At 52.3% G+C, this 21190-nt stretch overlaps 1 protein-coding gene across 2 annotated transcripts in view; it reads right to left on the bottom strand.

Moving 5' to 3' along the window:
• VWF (von Willebrand factor) overlaps positions 1-21190 on the bottom strand; it is a 136435-nt gene that overhangs the window by 60656 nt on the left and 54589 nt on the right. For both annotated transcript variants that reach the window (XM_082421519.1, XM_082421520.1), the window contains 6 exons: positions 20051-20246; positions 19149-19364; positions 15301-15541; positions 9716-9810; positions 7506-7666; positions 169-272 (listed from right to left, as the gene is read on the bottom strand). In XM_082421519.1, the coding sequence (XP_082277645.1) occupies positions 169-272; positions 7506-7666; positions 9716-9810; positions 15301-15541; positions 19149-19364; positions 20051-20246 (1013 nt within the window). The remainder of the gene's footprint in view (positions 1-168; positions 273-7505; positions 7667-9715; positions 9811-15300; positions 15542-19148; positions 19365-20050; positions 20247-21190) is intronic.

Below are 21190 nucleotides of genomic sequence, written 5' to 3'. Positions count from 1 at the left end.
CCGTGGGGTGAGTACACGGGACGATAAAGTCTCCCATTTGACAGATGGAGAAACAGAGGCACAGAGAAAAGGAAAGGAGCAGCCACGTTACCACAGGTGGGAGGCGAGCAAGTGCCAGAGCACCCCGTCCCCCGTCCCCAGCGTCCCTGGAACCCTTCCCGGCCTCACCAAGTGTTGCAGTCCACCTTCACCGTCTCGCCGGGGCTGTACTCTCTGCCCTGGTGGAAGCAGGGACACCTTTCCAGGGCCACACACCTGTTCTCCTGCCGGACCTAAGGGAAAGCGATCCAAGAGTCTTGGGGCCGTAACGAGTGATCCAACAGCCGCGGCCAGAGGCGGCCCAGGGAGCCCACACCCAGGCTGGGGCTGGAATCCCGGCTCTTGTCTACACTGGTCCCCCTGTCTCAGCTGAAGACACTCTGACCCCCTCCGCCCTCATACACTGCAGGGGCAGGAGCCCTGGGACCTGGTGGAGACTCCGATAACACATGTCAGAAGTCCTTGAGACGTGCATCTCCTTAGACCCAGTAATTCCTCCAGAGGACTTCTCCAAAGGTAATAGAGTTATAGGCAAAAATTAATGTACAATTATTTATCATTCCAAAAAAAAAAAAAAATGGAAGCAACCAAGTGTTCAACGATAGGAAAATGATTAAACCCATTAAGGCATCTCCAGGTGATGGTGTCCTGTGGAGCGCATTAAAATCTGAAAAGTTTTGAGAACTACTTATGCTGTTAATTTCTAAAACAAGGGAGAAAAAAACCGTATACACGTATGGTCCCAATGATGAATATATATATGCATATGTTTCAAAAAAAAAAAAAAAAAAGTCTTGAAAGAAATATATAAGTTGCCTCCAAAGGGCTTGGGAAGTGTAGAAGTTGCCTCTGGTGAGCTAGGATAAGGGAATCTTATTTTCTTTTTTGGCTTTTAAATTTCTTTTCTGAATGTTCTTCATTGAGCATCTACTATGTTTTGTAGTTGAAGAAAATGGATAATGTATTTAATAAAATGAATTAATTAGTGAACAATGCACTTAATGCCCTAGAGGTGAAAGCTGAATAGTGGCCACAGGCAGGGAGGGACCAGAACCAGAGGCTGGGGGTTTTCAAGCCCCACGTGCACCCTTGTCACCCAGTCCCCTGACAGTCCAACACACCCTCACGGGGCCTGCGCTCCTTCCCCACCCCCCCACCAGCGAAGCAGTAACTATGTGACAGGTTATACTCCTCAGGGGTGTCGGGGCCAGAGGAAAAGAATGAAGACCCGCTGGCCCCAGTGACCTTAGGGAGAGCTGGCCAAACCCACTCTGATCCCACACGTAGATCTGCTTCTGTCCCAACCCTAGGAGGCAGCCCTGGATGCCGGCTCTGCGTGACCCTGGGTGAAGGGACCACGGCACTCTGGTTCCAGAGCCACCTGAGGGGTGAGAAGCTGCTGGTCTGGGTGCCTTAGCACCTGTGCGATCCCGTCACTCCGCAGACAGGCCTGGGTTCCCTGGGCCTAGAGCCAGACAAAGCCCTGGGACAGAGCGGTCTTGGGCTGAACAAAGGGCTTTCATGTCAAGGATCACAGACTAAAATCATGTGTGTGCATATGTATATGTGTGCGTGCAAGTGTGTGTGTGCATGTGTATTTGCATGCGTTTGTGGGTGTGAGCTTGCGTGTGTGTGCATGCATGTGTATGTGTATGTGTATGTGTGGGTGCATGTGCGTGCGTGTGTGTGTGTGTGTGTGTGTGTGTGTGTGTGTGTCGGAAGGGGTGGGAAGAAGAACCTCCACGACTCAGCCACCAGCTTCACGCAGCCTCTGGAGTGTTCCCGAGTCCCCGGGGTCTAGGGGAAGGGGCAGGATGGGAGCTAGAGTGAGGAAGATGCAGGGGGACCACGCTCTAGGTGGCTCTTACCTCCGGGGGCCGCAATGTCCTTGGCAGACATCGAGCTTAGGCACCCAGTAGGGAGGATGGCAGCCTGGTGGGAACAGGGAGGATGGGGAACGTCCTTCCACCCGCGTCTTCAAAGGCCTTGCCATCAGGCTTCACCCCCGCATCCCCCAAGCTTGTCATCTTTGATGTAAGTCCCAGACCCGCCACCTCGTGGCTACTCTGGGAATGACCGTGGCCTCCCTGGGGATCCCTGACCTGCTCGCCAGCCCCGGCTCCTGCAGTTGAGACCAACCAGACAACGAGCCTCGTTACGGGAAACATTATGTGAGGCGAAGCGATGCAGGATGGATTCCAGAAAGCGGCCCTGCTCACCTCCCCTGAGCGGAAGCAGGCTGCGGGGAGGGAGCCCAGGCCTCTTGGTCTGCGTGCTGCATGTTTTTACCTCTCTCCAGGGTGGACAACCCACTGACAAAAAGTCCTGCACTCCCAGGGCCCAGGTAACCCCTCGCCTGGACCAGGGGTGAGTCCCAGGGAGCCCGGCCCTCCTCCAAGGGACAGAAAACTCAAATCCCAGCTTGGCCATGAGATAATACTGTCACCTCCTTCCGAGCTCTCACTGACAAACCACATGGCTCCTCTCTGCCCTGCTTATTTTAGTGAAAGGAGATGACTAATTGATGGATTATGATATTAAAATAGGACCTTAGTATCAAATGAGGACAGGGGCATAGGTTTAGACCTAGGTCAGAGCTGGAGGAAGCAAAGTGGAGCCTTAAAGGGAGAGGAGAGGTTTCTCAGCAGGAGGCTCCCGACTTGGGACAGAAGATCAAATATCACCAGCCTAGCCAAAAGCACCCAGAGTCCTAAAGCGCTAAAGAATCCACAGAGATAGAAAGATAAAGACACATGCAGGAGATGGACGGGATGGGGATGAGAACGGGTCCACGTGTAGGGTGGGCCAGTACAGCAGCCCCAAAGTGAATTTCGTGCAAGTCACTTACTTAAACTTCATGTTTGAAAAGAAGAGAACCATTCCTGCCTAGTGTTTTTCCCTTTAGGACACCAGAAGGATAATAAGATAAAGTTGACAAAAGTTGACGAATGTCCTTCAAGGACTTCAGAAGAAAACAGGCAGAAATAGCTGTCGCCATTGTTCATCAGCTCATGACACCTTGAGTAAGAAAGGCTCGTGCTGAGAACACAGTCCTGGGTCTTGATCAGCCCGAAGAAAAATTATGAAGTAGAAAAAAATTGGCATTGTTGCTCTTCTCTGAAAAGGCCCCATCTTCACCCCGCCATACTGACCCATTCTCCAGAATCTTTTTTTGCCTTTCAGCTGTCCTCTGTTCTCCCCACCAATACTTCCAGCTCAGTGCAGCTGCCTTCAACTAGATGTTTGCTAGAGGAAAGAATCTGATGAAATAATTCATGCTAAAGTGTGAATGACCTCCTATGAGGATTTATAAGGTAAGCTTTTTTAAAGTTGTTTTTTATTAACCAAACTAAATTCATACCTATTATACTTCAGTAAACCTGATTAGGTGACAAATCATAGGAAGTGTAGGAGATATCTTTGAGACAGGAGGGCTTTCCTGGGCCTTTTAGAATTACATCTCGTAGGATTTACAGTGCACACATGAGAGGCCCTCTCTGGATGGGCCCCTCAGCCCAAGCTCTAGCTTTCAAAAAGCAGTGCCAACCAAAGGGGAAAGGGGGGGAGGGATAAATTGGGAAACTGAGATTGACATATACACGCTACTATATATAAAATAAATAACTAATAAGAACCTGCTGTATAGCACAGGGAACTCTATTCAATACTCTGTAATGACCTATATGGGAATAGAATCTAAAAAAGAGGAGATATATGTATATGTATAACTGATTCGCTTTGCTGTACACCTGAAACTAACACAACACTGTAAATCAACTAGACTCCAATAAAAATTAATTTTAAAAAAACAAAAAACACAAACAAAAAACAAACCCAAATAGCAGCGCCAAAGTCTTTTCAGGCTTCATAGTGGGCCAGTGGGAAAACTGGGCCTCAGAGGACCAGGGAAATGAACACATGTCTCAGCTGCTGAGAGCTTTTCCAGTACCAGCAGAACTGGGTACCAGTTTGGAAAATGTGACCACTGGACTTCAGAGCATAAGTGAGCATCTCCCAGACAGGGGTACTACACTGGGAGTCAGGAGGCCAGGATTTCCACTACACAGTTATGTAGCCTTGAATGGTTCTGTGTCCTTTCTCTCCTCGGTCTCCTTCTGTGTCCTCGGGGAGGGGGGGGGGGCGGGGGCGGGGGGCGGGGGGGTGATGTTGAAAGCGTGAGTCTTTAGGGCTCCTCGCTCTGCCTGGAGACAATTACAGCCTCGACTGAGACAGTGAGCCGGGCGGTGGGTTGTGCTTTGCTGCCACCTCGTGGTGGAGGCAGGTAATAGTCTAATTTAAAGGCAGGAGGTGCATTCCAGGATTTTTTAACCACAGAAAAAGACTTGGGAAATTTTCTAGGGCAACCCCTTTATTTTATTGATCTAGTGGGTCTTACATGTGGATCCTGAGGTCCAAAAAATTGCTCCCCAGCGTGCACTAGTTTCCTATAGCATCTCTGTCCATAATACGGTTCATGCTTTTCCTCCATGAACTTCTTGTAACCGCGGTCGTTAAACCACCACTTACGAAGAGACTTCCATGTACCCACCACTGTCACCTCCAATCCTCTCAAGAACCCTTCTGACCCAATTTTACAGGTGAGAAAAATACAGACACAAAGATGTTAAGTGGCTTGCCACTCTGTTGAAGTAAACGTCAGGAGCCCAGATTCCAGCCTGGAAGCTCGGGGCAGCTTCTGCACCAACCATCTATCAGGGTGGTCAGAAAGCATCCCCACCCCTTGTCCCATGCAAGGAGACCTTGGCACCAGGGTCAGGAGCAGATGGAGTGACGCAGAAAGCCTCTGATCTGAGCGGGTACCAGGCCCGGAACAAACTGCAAAGAGGGGGGTGGTCCTCAGGACCACTGCAGGTCTGTGAGGACGTGAGTGCAGCCTGGAGGGTAGTAGGTGTTTAGAAAATCATGTGCAATATATCCTGTCTGTTACTCGTGTTTGTATGTCATTGCCTTTTGCTTCATTTTTCTGATAATTCACTTCTGTTATATTTACAAGAGCTTTGGTCCACAACAGATTGGAAATTTATGAAAATGGGCCCTTCCTGGGTCTCTCCCATGGACCAGAGGAGGGGGCCGGCCCAGCCTCTGAGACAGCCTCGGTTACGGATGAAAACAACAACTAAAGCTATTCCCATGATCCCATAGCACTTTCTGGTTTTAAAAGCGCTTTCACATACGACTCCTTCAGGCCCATGTGTGATGAAGGCAGAGCAGGAATCCTGTGCCCATGTTACAGATGAGGCAACTGAGGCTCAGCGAGAGTGAATGTGCAAAAGCGAGGAGCCAGGAAGCGGTGAGGCCGGGCTGGGAGCTGGGCCCCGGGCCCCTGTTCCTGCTCTCCCTGCTCCCTGTGGATCTGCCCCCCAGGAAGGGGCTGCTCCCTCCCCCTCTCGAGTCCTCAGAACCCCTGACCTCTTCCCACAAACCCTCAGTGACATGCCGCAGCCTCCCACCTTCCACAGGGGATGGCCGAACGAGAAGCACCCCCTCGGAGGACGTCTGCACCCATGGGCCCAAACAGTGTTTTCGGCTCCTTTTCCTTTGCGTGGAGGCCAAGGACACGCATGGGTCGCGGGCGGCAGCCAGCACACGGCGCACTTCATAAATCACCCAGACCTTCCTGCTCGCAGATCTGGCCTCGACGACTTGCATGTTAGCTGGCATCATAATGAAGCAGTTGTGAAAACAGCCCAGTCCCTTATCCCACAAGCCTCAAGTTCACAACCCCTGCGGTGGGGGTGAGAGACACCTTGTTAACAGGACAGATGTCCAGAGACTGTCCTCGGGAGGCCAGAGGCTGCAGGAGTGCCCACGAGTCCCTAACGACACGTTCTCATCCTGCATTCAACGCCTCGCTCTCCACTGGGGATTTGGGACAATAATGCAATTATTGTGGTTACTAATATTTAAGACTCTCCGTACTATTTCCTTCGTGGGGGAAAAAAAAGTTCATTTGAAAGAGCCCCTCATGCTTCCAGTCTCCTGAGTGGCATCCCTCTTTTTGCCAGCGCTTTCTCTGATGTCGGGAGAATTTCTTCTCCAAGTATGGAGAAGGAACAGTCAAAATAAGAGGCCCTTGGGGTAAAAAAGAACAATATGGAAGTTTCCTCTCCACGCTCCTATTTCTTGTCTGAGTTTCCCCCTCCTTTATACCTCCTTCTGCTAAGGCACCAAACAAGTTCTTCCAGTTTGGGGATGTTCCCTGGCCAATCTCTAGCTCCCCCATTAGAAAAGACAGTTCTAGAATCCTCAGAGGCTAAGACAGAGGGGAGCACCCAGGGAGAATGGATAACCGCTACTCTGTCCGTCTCGGAGGAGAGCGGGTTGGAGGGAAAGAGAGAGACCGCGTGCCCTGCACACAGCCCAGTCCGCAGCCTTCCTGAGGGTCGCTGGTGATGCATCTGAGTTTCCAGCTCCCACAGCCCAGGATACTTGCCCCCAAGCCGAGGCCTGGGCATCATGAATGACCTTTACAGCCGTAAGAGGGCCATCTTGCCTCCCCCCACCAATTTTGGCCTCTAGGACTCCCACCCCAGCCCTCACTGCTCACGTTGAGTATGGGGAATTAGAGAAAGCAAGAAGACGGGATGCATTTGAAAGAGAAGAATCCAGAAGTTGCATCCTTCAGGGTGACAAGAATAGTCTATGTATATTTAATACACAGATGTCCTAAGACTAGACTTGGGACGGAGCTAAGGGGGCCTGGGTGTGCTCAGGCCATTGCCACCACCAGGATGCACTAGGAGCCAGGCGGCCGCAGACCAGCAGCTGGGGGACCACAGGGAAGGGCTGGCCGAGGGTGACGGTTTGCAGCCTCCGCCCCAGAGACACGGAATGTTAGGAGCTGACCAAGACCTCATGGCTCACCCTGCAGATGAGGAAAACAAGGCTCGGTGTGGGGAAGGGATTGGTGGGCCCGCGGCTTGCTGACGGCAGTGTCTTCTCTTGAGATACAGAGTTATACACATAAATGCAAATCATATGCAGAAATGTGTGCATGTGTGTGTGTGTGCATGCATGTGTCTCCTCATCTTCATACAATGGCATGCAGCCCTTGGGAAAATTCTAGTGGAAATGCCCATTAGCACTTTTAAGTATTTTCTGGAAATCCTTGCCTTGCTTCCTAGGGCACCGCTGTGCTAAGTTCTTGTATTTTTGTCAGCTCTCACCAAGATCAAGATCAACCCCAACTCTCCCATCAGCTCTCCCCCTGCCTCCGGCGGCAGCCCCAGCCACAGAGGACTCACCCCCGCCCCCGCCTGCACCCCGTCTGCAGCCCCAGTCACAGAGGACTCACCCCTGCCCCCGCCTGCACCCCGTCTGCAGCCCCAGTGCCGTCCTTGTGTAGCTCTTGTTTCTTTCTCTCTCTGCCTCCGCAGCCCACCTCACTGTCCCCTGCCCGCGGGAACCCGGCAGGTCGACATCCCCCTGCGGCTTGGGTGGCTTACCATGCCCGGGGGGCAGAGGCAGCCGGACACGCAGCCCATGCTCACGCACTCCAGGTCGTAGTTCTGGCAGGTTTTGGCGCACTCCAGCCCTTCAGCCCTCGGGTTGTCAGCAGGACACACCAGCTTGACCATGGGGGGCCGACAGGACAGGCTTCTTTTGCCTTGGAGTCAGGAAAACCAAAGAGACGACCATCGAAGGGGTGAATGGATCTGCCCTCTACTCTGTCCTTTGCCCCCTGCGTGCAGTCACTCAACCCCAGAGGCTCAGGCTGCCCACGCCCCGGGACAAGGCACTGCTGGACCTCCAGCTGGGTCCTGAATGGCAGCCTCATCTACTCATCTGAGCTCTGGCCTCTGCCTACACTGAAGATGCCCCTGCCGAGCTCAGCATCCCTCTAATGGCCCGCGGTCCTCAGCCCCCTTGACCCTGCTGTTGCCTGCTGCACTGAATCAGGACGCACTGCAAAAACATCCAGAGCCAGGCTTCAAAGGACCTGGGTTTGGGTGCTTAAAAGGAACCTTTGCTCCAACACATTTAATTTTAAATTCCTAAAATTAGTTAATTTAATCACAACAACGTTAAAGGGGGCTTTGCTCACATGGCATCCTCTGCCCAGCCCCTGGCCATCCCAGCGGCTCTATTTAAACCTGTAACACTCCATCCCTGGACACTCCTACACTCCCTGCTTTGTCATTCTCCACGCCGACATCACCATCCGATAAACCATTTATTTTCCTTCTTTGTTGATTGCTCACCCCCACCCCACCTACACACTAGAACATAGGCTCCAGGAAGGCAGGGGGTTTTGTCTGCTTTGTTCACTGTTCTATTTCCTGGCAATTAGTAGGTATCACTTTTGTCTGCTTTGTTCACTGTTCTATTTCCTGGCAATTAGTAGGTATCACTGTGTTGACTGAGTAAATGATGACAGCAGATAACTGACACAGCACCTGTGTTTCAAAAACCCTGATGCACTGAATAGCATTTGTATCTTACATACATATGTAGCATTTAGTATCTCTTATGGACAAGAAAGTCAGAATTTCCAGCCTTGTTTTTATATGGAAACTTTTGTTAGGAAACTGAAACCCTAAGAGGTTAAATGGCTTTTCCAAATGGCACAGAATTTTAGGAGTTTCCTGACTTTGAAAAAAAAAAAAAAACCTTCCTGTCACTAGGCTAGAAGACTCTGGGCAAGAGAAGCATCAGACCTAAGAGGCAGAATGCAACAGAGAGGGGTGGAGTGTCGGAAAAAAACGTTACAGTGAGAGAGAGCAGGAAGAAGAAAGAGGCAGAGGGATGAGTGACCTTGACGTCTGCTATGGACTGAATGTTTGTATCCCCCCAAAATTCACATGTGGAAATCCTAACCCCCAAAGGTGATGCTTTTAAGAGGTGAGGTTTGGGGCAGGTGATTGGGTCATGAAGGTGGAGCCCTCAGGAATGGGATTAGCGTCCTTAGAGGACACCCCACGGAGTTCCCTTGCCCCTTCCACCAGGTGACCACACAGCGAGGACCCGGAGGTGGGCCCTCACCCGGCCATGCGGACATCCTGTTCTTGGACTCCCCACCAGGACCAGCCGGAAAACAAACGCAGGCACAGAGCTGTGTCACTGGGAGAGAGGGGGCCTTAGGAGAGTGAGAGGTAGGGAGAAGAGGTCAAGCTGGAGGTTGAAAATAGCCCATTTATCTGCCTAAAGGCATCTCGCTCCCTCCTACTAGGAGGGTCCTTTCTAAGCGAGGACGTCGGATCCTTCTGATCCGTAAACGTGGAATATGGTCCCACCAGGTCTCCCCCCTGTGCCTTGTCCTTCAACAGCACAGCATCTATTAGGACCTTCAAACTGAGGGCACCGAGTCCAAACCCCTCTGTCTCAAATCCATCAGAGAAGCTTTCTAAAGAGGTGTTCCGGTCACCGTGTCCCTCGGTAAAATGAGGCCATGAAGGACCAATGTACCCACAGCTGCTCCCTGGGTTAAGGTCGCTGTGGGCAGAAGAGAGATCTCCCTGGTCCATCCTGCAGGCAATTCAGTCTTTCCCCATCACAAAATAAAACTCTTCCTGCCTCAACAATTGGGATGTGTACATGCAAAGGCACATCCAGGCCTGGAAGTCACACACACAAACGCGTACCTGAACGCAGCCAGCTCCCTCACCCACCCCACCTGAGCAGAGGGAGAGGAGAGCCCATTGGGGGTGGTACTCACTGCGGTGGGACATGGGGCTGCTGAGGACCGAGTCGGGCAGCAGGCTCCCCGGGGCTCCACTCGTGGAGCAGTGCATGAAGCCATCCTCACAGTAGCTGCAGAGAGGAGGTCACAACCCCACTTAGAGGGATTCCCCACCTCCCACAGCGTGCTCTGCCCCCTCCGGCCGGGCTCCCATCCCATAACCCGGCTGAAACGCAGCGGCTAAGGCCACCAGTGACCTCCACGCCACTGGACCCAGTGCAACTGTTTTCACTTCTTTTCTTACTTGATCTCCTTCCACATTAGTCATCCCTGTTGCCTGCTCCATCCTTCTACGAAAAGAAAACAAAACATCCCTCCTGGTTTTCCTCCCACCTTGCTGGTTGCTCCTCTCAGGCTCACTATAACTCCGCCCCCCTGCGGACTCATCCCCGCCCCCCTCTCCTCCTCCTACTGTGTGTGCCATTTGCAAGTCCGGCCTCAACTACAGACAGGACTCAGATTCACGTCAGCAGCTCCGATCTCTCCGTTGAACTTAAGATCCACGTATTCAAATGCTTAGGTGATAACCACCTGTGTGGCTCAGTGTGTCCAAAACCGAACTCACTATCCCCCCTCCAAAGCCAATTCTCCCCCCGGGCTTGGATTCTTCTAATGAAACCACCATCCATCTAGTTTCACAAACCGGAAACCCAGGGCTCAGCCCTGACACTGCCTTCTCCCCACCCCCTACACCCTATCCATCCCCAAACCCTGGACTTGGTGGCTTGAATATCACTGGAAGCCACACCCACCACCATCTCCACTGCTGAGCCCCACCCCCGTCACCTGGATGGTGCAAAAGCCTTCCCACTGATGTCCTGCATCTCTCCTCACCTCCCTCCAAAACACATACCTCATGGCAGCCCAAGTATCTTTGCAAACCCCAAATCTGATTATGTCACATTCCTGCTTGGAATCCTTCAATAGCTTCCCTTCAACAGGCCTTAGGATGAAGGTCAAACCCCTCCCATAGCCTCGCAGGCTCCACACGGTCTGAGCCCTGCTACCCGTCCCCTATCCATCCCCCTGGCCTTCTTTTCATCTTGAAGGTGCATTGCCCCACTCAAATGCAAATGCTCCTGCACACACTGTTTCCTCTGGCCTGACATCACTTACACACACACACACACACACACACACACACACACACACACACACACAAAACCGCCTTTGTCCCCCCCTCACTTCAAGCTTTCATAGACCACATACTTTGCTTCCTACCACACTTGTAATTTTACATGCATTTGAGTTATTACTTGGTTAACATCTCTCTCTGCCACTGGACTATAAGATCCAAGAGGGTAGGGACTTCCCTGGCGGTCCAGGGGTTAAGACACCGAGCTTCCACTGCAGGGGGAGCAGGTTCGATCTCTGGTCAGGGAACTAAGATCCCGCATGCCTAGGGGCGTGGCCAAAAAATAGAAAGAAAAAAAAGATCCAAGAGGGTAGAAGCCATGGAAGATTGTCCCTCATTCCTCGCCACCGTAAACAAGGCTGTGATTGACATCTTCATACATGTACCCTACATGAAGAACTCTAATATATATGCCTAGGTGGGACTGCCAGGTGTGGATGTCCAATTCGCATAGACTGTGCCCCTGGCTCTCTCAGGTACAACTGGACTTGGGTTTGAAGGCAGCAAAGCACCTTCAGGATTCAAAGGAGGCCAGGGCATTGGAGAGGGGACAGGTAGCAGGGGTCAGATCCCATGGGGCCTGGGAGGCCGTGGGAGGGATTTGACCTTCACCCTAAGGCCTGTTGAGGGGAAGGTTTGGAAGGATTCCAAGCAGGAATGTGACATAATCAGATTGAGATTTTGAAACAATACTGGGAGTATCTGAACAAGTCTGTGTCCACCAGGAGCAGGTCAGGGGCCCCATGTCCCATGGCCCTGCCAACACTTGGCATTATCCAGATTTCAAATTTTCCCGGTCTAACAGATATGCAGTAACGTTTATTGCTTCATTTTGCGTTTCGCTGATTATAATGATTTTGAACATTTTTAACGTGACTGCTGTTCAATCAACATTTGTTGAATGAACAAGGGAATCAGCCCTTCCCTCCCTGGGCACATGCAGATTCTGTGCTTCTGGTTGTTAACTAACACCTGGCTTAAAAAGATCCTCCCCCAAATGCCATGTTCTATCTATCATTTGGACATGACCAAAAAGCTTAATTTTACTTCAAAAAAAAAAAAGTAGAAAACCTTGCAGGTAGGTTAAAAGTCATCTCCTGGCTCACAGCTGGCCTACCTGGAGTGAGCACACACTGTGATGGCTGTTTGGATACCACACGAATGGTCTGGAGAAACCTCCAGGCCACGTGTGCTTGCACCTTCCTACCACCTCTCCACGGGCGTCACTAGCACCTGCCCCAGCTGTGCTGATTCTGCAGTGTGTTGTCAGAAGAATAAAAATAAAAATAGAACCCTGGTGATCCAGTGGTTAAGAATCCGCCGTCCAATGCAGGGGACGCAGGTTCAATCCCTGGTCGGGGAACTAGGATCCCACATGCTGCGGGGCAACTAAGCCCGCTCGCCGCAACTACTGAGCCCACACGCACTGGAGACCACGTGCCACAACTAGAGAGAAGCCCATGTGCCACAACCAAGACTTAACACAGCCAAATAAATTAATTAATTAAAAAGAATAAAAATAAATAGCCACAGACAAGCCCTGAGTTCCCTCTGGCTCACATTCTCCCTGAAATCCAATTTTCTAAATGAAGTGAAAAAACAGATGATCTACAGCTTTCAGCCCTGGTGCCTGAAGGGGAGACTGGGAAGAGGAGGTGGTCACGGAGAGGCCACTGATGCCCAAACCCTGAGAAGAGCCTGAAGCCAGGGCTACCCCCTGGCCCCCTGCCCACCCAGGAGCTGCTGTCCCCCCCAACCTTCCTTGTGCTTCCGATATGGTAAAATTGGTTATTTTTACCAATACCAGCCACATTGCTGTCCTCCGAGTCACCCCAGCCCCCTACCCTCTGGCTTCTTTCCTCACCACACTATGAAACAAGGGGGCCACTGTGACCTTCTGATCGCCAAATTGAACAGCCTCTTCTCCATGTAACATGAAGAGTTCAAGGGTCCCTGGGTTCCAGCCACTTGCTGGGTGATTTGGGAAAGTGATAATCTCTCTAAGCCTCCAATTCCTTACTAAAAAAGCAAGTCCTGCTTGCCTAACAGTGTTGTTTCAAGGTCCCAGAGAGAAACACCTTGAATATTATAGCTCGACAACTATGGTAAAACAACCACTGGGCTAAGGCCAAATGCCCAAGCCAACAGAAGATGGTACTACTCCCCTGTTCCCTTCATGTCCGTGATATGGGCCTCTCCTGGTTCTGCCCTTTCCGCTGGCCTTTTTTCTTCGGCCTCTCTCACGGGATCCCCTTTCTCCTCCCCTGGTCCTCTGAACGTTCTCACATCTTTGGTCCTCCCCTCTTAGAAGCCTAGCTACTCTCACAGCTGTAACAGGTACCTCCAGCCCCAATCTCTTACTCAAGCTCCAAACCCATAATTCCAGCCATCGGTTCCATTCATTCACCAAGATGCCCTCTTGGTCACTCAAAGTCATCGAGGCCAAAACCGAACTCATTATCTTCCCTCCACCTACAAAGAGTCCTCTTGCAGTTCTTGGTCTCGCTGTTCTCCCAAGCATTCAAGTTCAGAACCCTGGGACCACCTTCAATACACCTCTCCCTCCTCCCAAACATCCCACTGGTCTGTTCACCTTCCCAGCATCTCTGGCTCCTGACTCCCTCCATCTTTGCTGCTATTACTTGGCCCAGGGCCTTACCTTCCGACTAGACTATGTCAACATCTTCCCACAACTGACCTCATAACTCATGCAGCTTCCAGAACCTACTCCCTAAAAGTACACTTTGACCCTATTTGCTCTCTGCTCAAACCCTCCGAGGTCCCATGGCCTATACTGCTCAAGCATCAGTCCTCACCTTATCTTCCAAAGACCGACCCCTGATGCTGGTCCCAACTTCCCCCCGGTCTTATCTTTCCCTCATGCACACATATGTTCCCCCAGAGGACTTACCTTGGTGATTGATGAGTATGCCGTGTGCACTTTAGTCCCTGGACCTCAGCTCCACCCCCAAAACCCTCCACCCCACTTCTGCCAGCAGAATCCTCCTCAAACTCCAAAGTTACCTCCTGCGTCGAGTCTTCCCCAAGTCCTCCCAAACGGAAGAGATCCTTCCCTTTTCTGAATGAGCAGGGCTTTTTATGGCTCTGATATGGCGAGTCTACCAAATATAGTTATCTCATCTCAGTAAACATGAATGGTACCTACTTTGTATCAGAACGGTTAGCTACTAGGGATCAGGGCCTAAGATACAGTCTCTACTCTTCAGGAGGTCACAGTCTAGAGGGGAGATCTCACACATTTTTGCAGAAATCCAGGCCCAATGACCATAACCGTTTTAATACAAGTGTAAACAACCCACTTTGGATATAGGAGATTGGGAAGGATGGCAAATTAATCTCACTGGAGTGATGAGAAAAAGCTTCATACCACATGCAACGTGCAGACCCTGATTGGATCTTGACTTGGACAAACCAATTGTAAAAAGACATTTTGAGACAATCAGGAAAAAGTGAACATGGATTGAATATTAGATGTTATTAAGGAATGATTGTTAATGTTTAGGTTAATAATGGTATTATGGTTAGATTTATTTTTTTTAAGTGTTTCTCTGTTGGAAATATATACTGAAGTATTTTCAGATGAAATGAAATAATATCTGAGGTTTTCTTTAAATTATTCCAGCCAAAAAGGGGAGGAAGGGATAGATCAGCTCAGAATGGCAAAGTGGTGATAATTATGGAGGCTGGGGCTGGATGCATTAGGGCTCCTTATACTATTCTCTCCAGTTTGATGTCTGAAATTTTCCATAATCAGGACATTTCAACTGGTTTCCCTCGTAGATTGTCAGCTTCTCTGGGGCCCACCCTGTGTCTGGTTCATCTTTAGGTTACAATCTCTAGCCCAGCACTGGGACAGAACTGGTGCCAATGAGGTGTTTATAAATGTTCTGTTACAAATTTCTTCTGCGACCGTGACAGCCCTGCTGAAACTGACCAGGAAGCGTGCATGACCTGGAGCTGTTTTTCGGGAAAAGCATGAAGCAAGTCGAGACAGCGATACACCCTTGAGGCAATGTTGCTATGGTATGCCTTCTCCTGGCTCAAGTGCTTCAGCCTGAGAACACTGACAGGAGGCTGAAGGGGAGGGGGGCAAGGAGAACTGCCATCTTTTGTTCTAGAAAAGGGAAGCTGAGACCTAGTGCAGAGAAATGGGGCTCCACACGTGACAGCTGGCTTACTGTTCATGACTTACTTCTGCCACCAGCCTGGAGCTCCAGTGCCCTGCACAGCAAGGCAGTCAGAAGACCTGGGTGAAATCTCAGCTTTGCTCCCGACTTGCTGTGCAACGCTGGACAGGCACTGCCTGTCCTGGGCGTCAGTTTACCCATCCATGAAATGAAGGACACGGAGGAACATTTCCCAGCCCTGCCATTCCCGAGGTCCCCAGCCCCACTGCTCGACTTACCACATGGTGTGATGGTCCGAGAAGATGTCTTCGGGCTGGAAGATCTCACCGTCGTAGTAACAGGGGCACTGGGCCTTGGGCACACAGGCCCCGGTCTCATCCAGGTAGAGCCCCACGGGGCAGAAGCAGCCCTCGAGGCAGACGTCGGTGCATTCCTCGTCCGGGTAAGAGAGGGATCGGCAGGTGAGGTTGCAGGGGGTCCCACACTGCAGGTACACCTGGCCTCGTGGGCAACTCAGCACTGAGGAGAGAGGGCGGGGCAAGGACAGCCTCAGTGGAAGCATTAAGATGACCAGGACTGTGGTTCTAGGACCGGGGGTGCCACCCCTTGCCGCTGGGACCCCCAGTCATATCTGTACGGTCACCGCCTTCTCTTCCCACTGTGAGCCAAAGTGTGTTTTTATTTTCACGAATGTCTGTTCTAATCACGGATGTACACGTTTTCTCCTCTGCTTAACCAGGGGGGCCATGCTTTGGTCATCTCTGAATTCTCAAAGCCTGGGACATAGCAGAGATCCTGGTGGATTTTAGGGCTGTAAACATTAAAAAGGACTGGCGGGGATGGGCAAGGGCATTTCTTCCCTGATGATAATAATAACAGCTCCCTTAGCTGAGCACCTACTGAACGCCCTTGGCTGCCGCTCAACGCCTTAGACCTCCCAGCCCCGCCCCCCCAGAGGTAAGCAACCTGAAACTTAACTTAGTGCCTCATCAGGGTCACATCTCCCAGGGAGAGGCCGAGGCAGGATTTGAACCCAGCTCTCTGCGACCCCAAAGCTCATGCTCCTAACCGTTACGCTCTAGAAAGGAAACGGTCCCCTAGGAACCAGGCTTTGGGGACGTGCCAGTCACAAAGAGCAGGGACACCCTTGGACCTGCCCCAGCAAAGCAGGCAGCGTCCACCTACCCACAGCCCTCACCCCACCCCCCGGCCCCCCACACAGAAACGGCACAACAGACACAGGCTGACAGGAAGCACGGCAACGCGGCAGAGCAGCTGAGGGAGGGAGTGGGCGCCGGACCCCAAACTCCTGGGTTCAAGTCCCAGCGCCCCCTCGAGTTAGCAATGTCCTCTCCGGAGTATAAAACTAACGCCCACCTGGGTCGCTATGAAGGTTAAGTGAGCTGAGAGCCGGGCCTGGCAGGTGGTGAATGTTTGCCGCTTTATTGCCCTTGTGATAACAGGGGAAACGCAGCCCCAGCTCCCCAGGCTCCAGACAAAGGTCGTCTCCTAAGAGGACCCAGCGCCGGCGGGTCCTGGCCAGCGCTCAGCCCACTCTGCACTCACGGCGCGCTCGCCTGATGATGGAATTCTTTACTGGGGGGGTGGGGGGGGAGGCCCTTGGATCTTTCAAAACGCTTTCTCGTTGCTGATCAGCTGTCGTCCAAGAAATGAGAATCTCACTCTGGGGACACTCCTCCCGGGACCATTAGAACCCTTCCCTTCCCTGTTAAAAGCCATTTCTACGGCAGAAACCCGCTGGCTGTGTCCCACAGAAGCTGTAAAGGGAAAGCCTGGCCATGAACCTCAGAAATGCCCAAGCCCTGCAACTTCCCTGCCTACAACTGCTCCGGGGGTGGTGTTTGAGAGGAGGGGCTTTAACCATATTAGACACAGGCTTTTCTCTGAACCAGCGGAGAGGCTGGGTCATTGGATGAATATTTAGAGCAAATGCAGATTAAGATGGGACGCGCTGGGCCATAGAGATGGGAATCCCATTCAATCCATTGCGCCTACGACTAAAAGGGCAATTTCACCCATCCAGGAGGAGCAGGAGCCCAGAGGGCTTTTCTCTCTGGGGAGCTGGCTCGGAGCTGTGTTCAATTTCTCCTTCTTCCCCAGAGGTGATGTGCATCAGTTTAACAGATGTTGGCTGTGTGTCCACGGCGTGGCAGGGGCTCTGCTAGGCTGGGGGATGCAGAGACGGTAAGACTCGGTCCCTGCCTGCCAGGGGCCCGTGGTCTTGTCTTTCCAAAGGAAACATAACCAGTTTACAAGGAAAGACATGTGTTCTGCTTCTCCGGAGTCTCCTCACAGCACCCTGCAAAGCAGCTACGCAATCAGGCCTTGCTCCGGGCGTGTCCCCCAGTGGGTGTGGCCTCTTCTTGGGGATGGAGTTAGTGGTTTAGGGAGCCTGTTCATTTCTCAGGAAGGGAAAATGAGGTGCAGGATGAAGGCAGGAGCCTACCTTCCTCGGGCCTCAGAGGGACAACCCGTGACCACCTGGCTGGTTTTCACTGGTTCAACTATAGAGACAGACTTCTCTTGTCCTTAGAAGTCTCCAGGGACAGGTCCTTCCCACCACCCACACTTCCTGCCTCAGGAGCCATGAAACTCTAAACAAAGCTCAGCGCCCGCTGCTGCGGGGTCAGCTCACCCCCTCTTGTTCTGTTCTGGGTGGAGGTTAAGAACTGCTGCTCCTAAAGTTTAAAGAATATTTCGGTGAGCCCTCAGCATGCTGGGAGACTGTTCTAAATTAGGAAATCCCTCGGATGCTGTAGCACGGGGATAATGCACAATTGCTAACATTGGGGGACAACCAAAGCATAGTCACAGACAGACGCCACTTACTCCAAATTACGCCCCCAGTTTCTGAACAGCAAATGCTAACAAGGGTTTTTGGAGGGTGAAGTAAAGCACTCGAAGCAAGTTGCCCAGCGAGGTCCCAGCCTCAGTTCTCCCAGCTACTGGCCGTGACCCCGTGACACCCCAGGGCTAGAGGGACAGGGGCACAACCTCACACATCTACACACTTGTTCCGTTTCGTCCTTACTTTGTCTCTGCTTCTTGTTTTATAAGGTGGCTTAGACTCGAATCATAAGTTGGCTCATTTGACCCCAAAGAGTGACACTTCTGGAGCCCCTAAACCTAAACTTCTCTTCAAATACATGATATTAAGTCCTTTTACCGTTTCTTGTAGTTCCTATTTTCCTGCTCTGTCAGAACCACTGACATTTTAGTCTCCAAATGCATCTACTTCACCCTATAAATCAGAGCATCCACTAGACCTTATCCTGCTTGAATGCCTTCACTTCTACGCATCCCAACTATTATTCCACCAACAGAAACAACATTTTTGTCAAGAAAGTGCCTTTTAAAAGCCTGGTCAAGTGCACCGCCTCCAGAAAGCCTTCCTTGGTTGCCCCTGCCTTAATCTACTGATTCTCTTGCTCAGTGTGACAGGCACCTAGTAGGAAGGCAGCTTCCACCTATGCCTCAAAAAGGAAGGTCGAGGCCCTGAAGCACTGCTACAGCCTCGCCACGCAGGGCACTCGGCAAATGTTCCCAGAGCGACAGTAACAACCAACCAGGGACCAGAGTGCGGGGCAGATACCAACTCGGGTGCCAGGCATCTAACAGTGCAGGGTGGGACTCTCACGTTGTCTGGGGACAAGGATGTTATTCTACTTTATAAGACTTCACACAGTGCTGGAGATGTGGGCGGGGACTGCCCTGATGGTTTGCCTGAAGTTATAAGCAGAGGATTGGTACCTGCATCTCCCATCACTTCATCAGATCCTCCAGGGATGCAGAGACCCACTGACTCCTCAAGCTGGCCTTACATGCATCCCACACTAGGTGGCAACGACCACAGGAAATCTCTGCCAGGCAGGGACGGCAAGGTTCTAGGCCCCCAGGTAGGGGGTCAACTTGCCCTCCAGGCACAGGTCCGTCCCCACCGCGCTGTCCTTCGGGGAGATGAGAATCGAGAGGAGATGGGAGGGGATGCCCTGGGCCCGTCCAGACAGCGCTCTGAACGGGACCAGCGCGGAGGCCGCAGGGCATCCGAGTGGATCCCGCTAGGTGGCGTGGCAGTGGAGGGGCGGCGGGCGGGGAGGGCACCCACCGCAGAAGCTGGGCTCCCGCCACCCGATGCGCACGCCTCTCCGGGCACAGGCCGCTGCGTAGTTGGCCACCGCGTCGCACAGGCAGTCTCTGCCGTTGGAGCAGGAGCACACGTCGTAGCGGCAGTTCTGCAGGTAGGGCAGCGGGCCCACGGCGCCGTGGCAGGCCTTGAACTTGGGCGACGTCAGGATGGCGCAGGACTCGTCCGCGAATCTGGCTGTGGGGAGAGGAGCGGCGTGGCCCGGGGCCCCGCACGGTCTGAGGCGACCGCAGGCGATGCGCGCGCGCACCCCAGGGTCACCGGCTCCGGCTCGAAATCCCCATCCCCGCCCCTCCCTCGCTGCGGCAGCGGTAAAAACAAATTCTCTCAGGTCTGGGAATCATGGCGATTTTTCTTCCGCAGCCAGTATACTTCCTGATGGCTTAAATATATAATCAACCACATTTCCTAGGGAGAAACGGTTCCCCGATGAGTAAGAGGGTAAGAGGGAGCAGTCGATGTAGGCCTGAGGACGCTGCCGCAGACGAATCTACCCATGGCCAGCCCCGTGCATCTATCTTACGATAATTTAATTGCTGCTCCGAGAGACCGAGAACGTCCAGGGGAAGAACTACGCGCTACTCTTTTCTTTCCCAGGGTGTGGCCCACGGAGAGTGCTCAATAAAGAGACTTTGAAGAATAAATGACCCAGATGAAGATAATCAAATGCTGATGGTGAAAACAAAGACCCACCTCCCCCAACGGTGGGCGCACCACCCACAGAATGCACTGGAACCCGGGGGAATCTCAGGGTTCTGGGGGCGCGCCTGTCCCTCCCCCCGCGGTGGGCGCACCGTCCGTGGAATGCTCTGGAACCCGAGCGAGCTCGGGGCTCCGGGGCCCCCAGTCCAGGGCTCACATACTCAGGCGCGGGTTGAGGCTGCAGGGGTCGCTGGGCTGCTTCCGCAGGTCCTCGCAGTCCGCACGCAGCTTCCAGGCGTTTCCGAAGTGCTCCACCAGGGGCTCCACCAGGCCCGCGGGCGTCAGGAAGTCGTCCCCCTGGTTGCCGTTGTAATTCCCGCACAGGCCGCACGTCCTCCCCGAGTAGACCGGGGACAGCTGCGGGGGACACACCACCGTGGAGCAGCTGCCAAAGCAGCCGCAGCTTCCTTGCTCTCGTGAGACAGTTTTCATCAAAAGCGATCCCCAGGTGAAAAATAGATATGAATTTAATAAACCACAGCTAAGCCCTAGGCTGCAAAAGAAAATAAAACAGGAACTGCACTATCTTCACCAGCAGCTCCGTGCCCCCTCTTAAATCCTTAGAGTCAGAGACCTGTCCTGCAGGAAAGGGTTTAGAGACTATCCTGTCACTTAAAGACGGGGACACAGAGAGGGACAGCGACTTGCCTGAGGTCACAGAGCTATGACCGGTGGATGGGCAGAGCTCCATCACCCTGCCTGTCAGAGGAGATGCCCAGGGGCATGGAGTGCAAAGCCAGCGCCCCTTTCTTGCACACTTATCTCTGCCACACACATGGGTGAAGCAGGCTGAACTGTTATGGTGCAAGTCTTCTGAGAACATTGGGTGACCAAGAAAAACACCTTCCTAACTTCTTTTTGTTTTTTTAAATAAATTTATTTATTTTACTTATTTATTTTTTGGCTGCATGGGGTCTTCGTTGCTGCGCACGGGCTTTCTCTAGTTGTGGAGAGCAGGGGCTACTCTTCATTGCGGTGCACGGGCTTCTCATTACGGTGGCTTCTCTTGTTGCGGAGCACGGGCTCTAGGCTCGTGGGCTTCAGTAGTTGTGGCATGAGGGCTCAGTTGTTGTGGCTCACGGGCTCTAGAGCACAGGCTCAGTAGTTGTGGCTCACGGGCTTAATTGCTCCGCGGCATGTGGGATCTTCCCAGACCAGGGCTCGAACCCGTGTCCCCTGCATTGGCAGGCAGATCCTTAAACACTGAGCCACCGTCCCCCTTCCTAACTTCTTGATTTTGACTTGGCCACTGAGCATCACTGAGGAAAAAGGGCCCCGAGCCAAGAGGACCCCGGGGGTTG

Source organism: Balaenoptera physalus (genome assembly GCF_965194825.1).
Source record: "Balaenoptera physalus genome assembly, chromosome: 13".
NCBI classification, from domain to species: Eukaryota; Metazoa; Chordata; class Mammalia; order Artiodactyla; family Balaenopteridae; genus Balaenoptera; species Balaenoptera physalus.
This window is presented reverse-complemented; position numbering and strand designations above follow the sequence as displayed.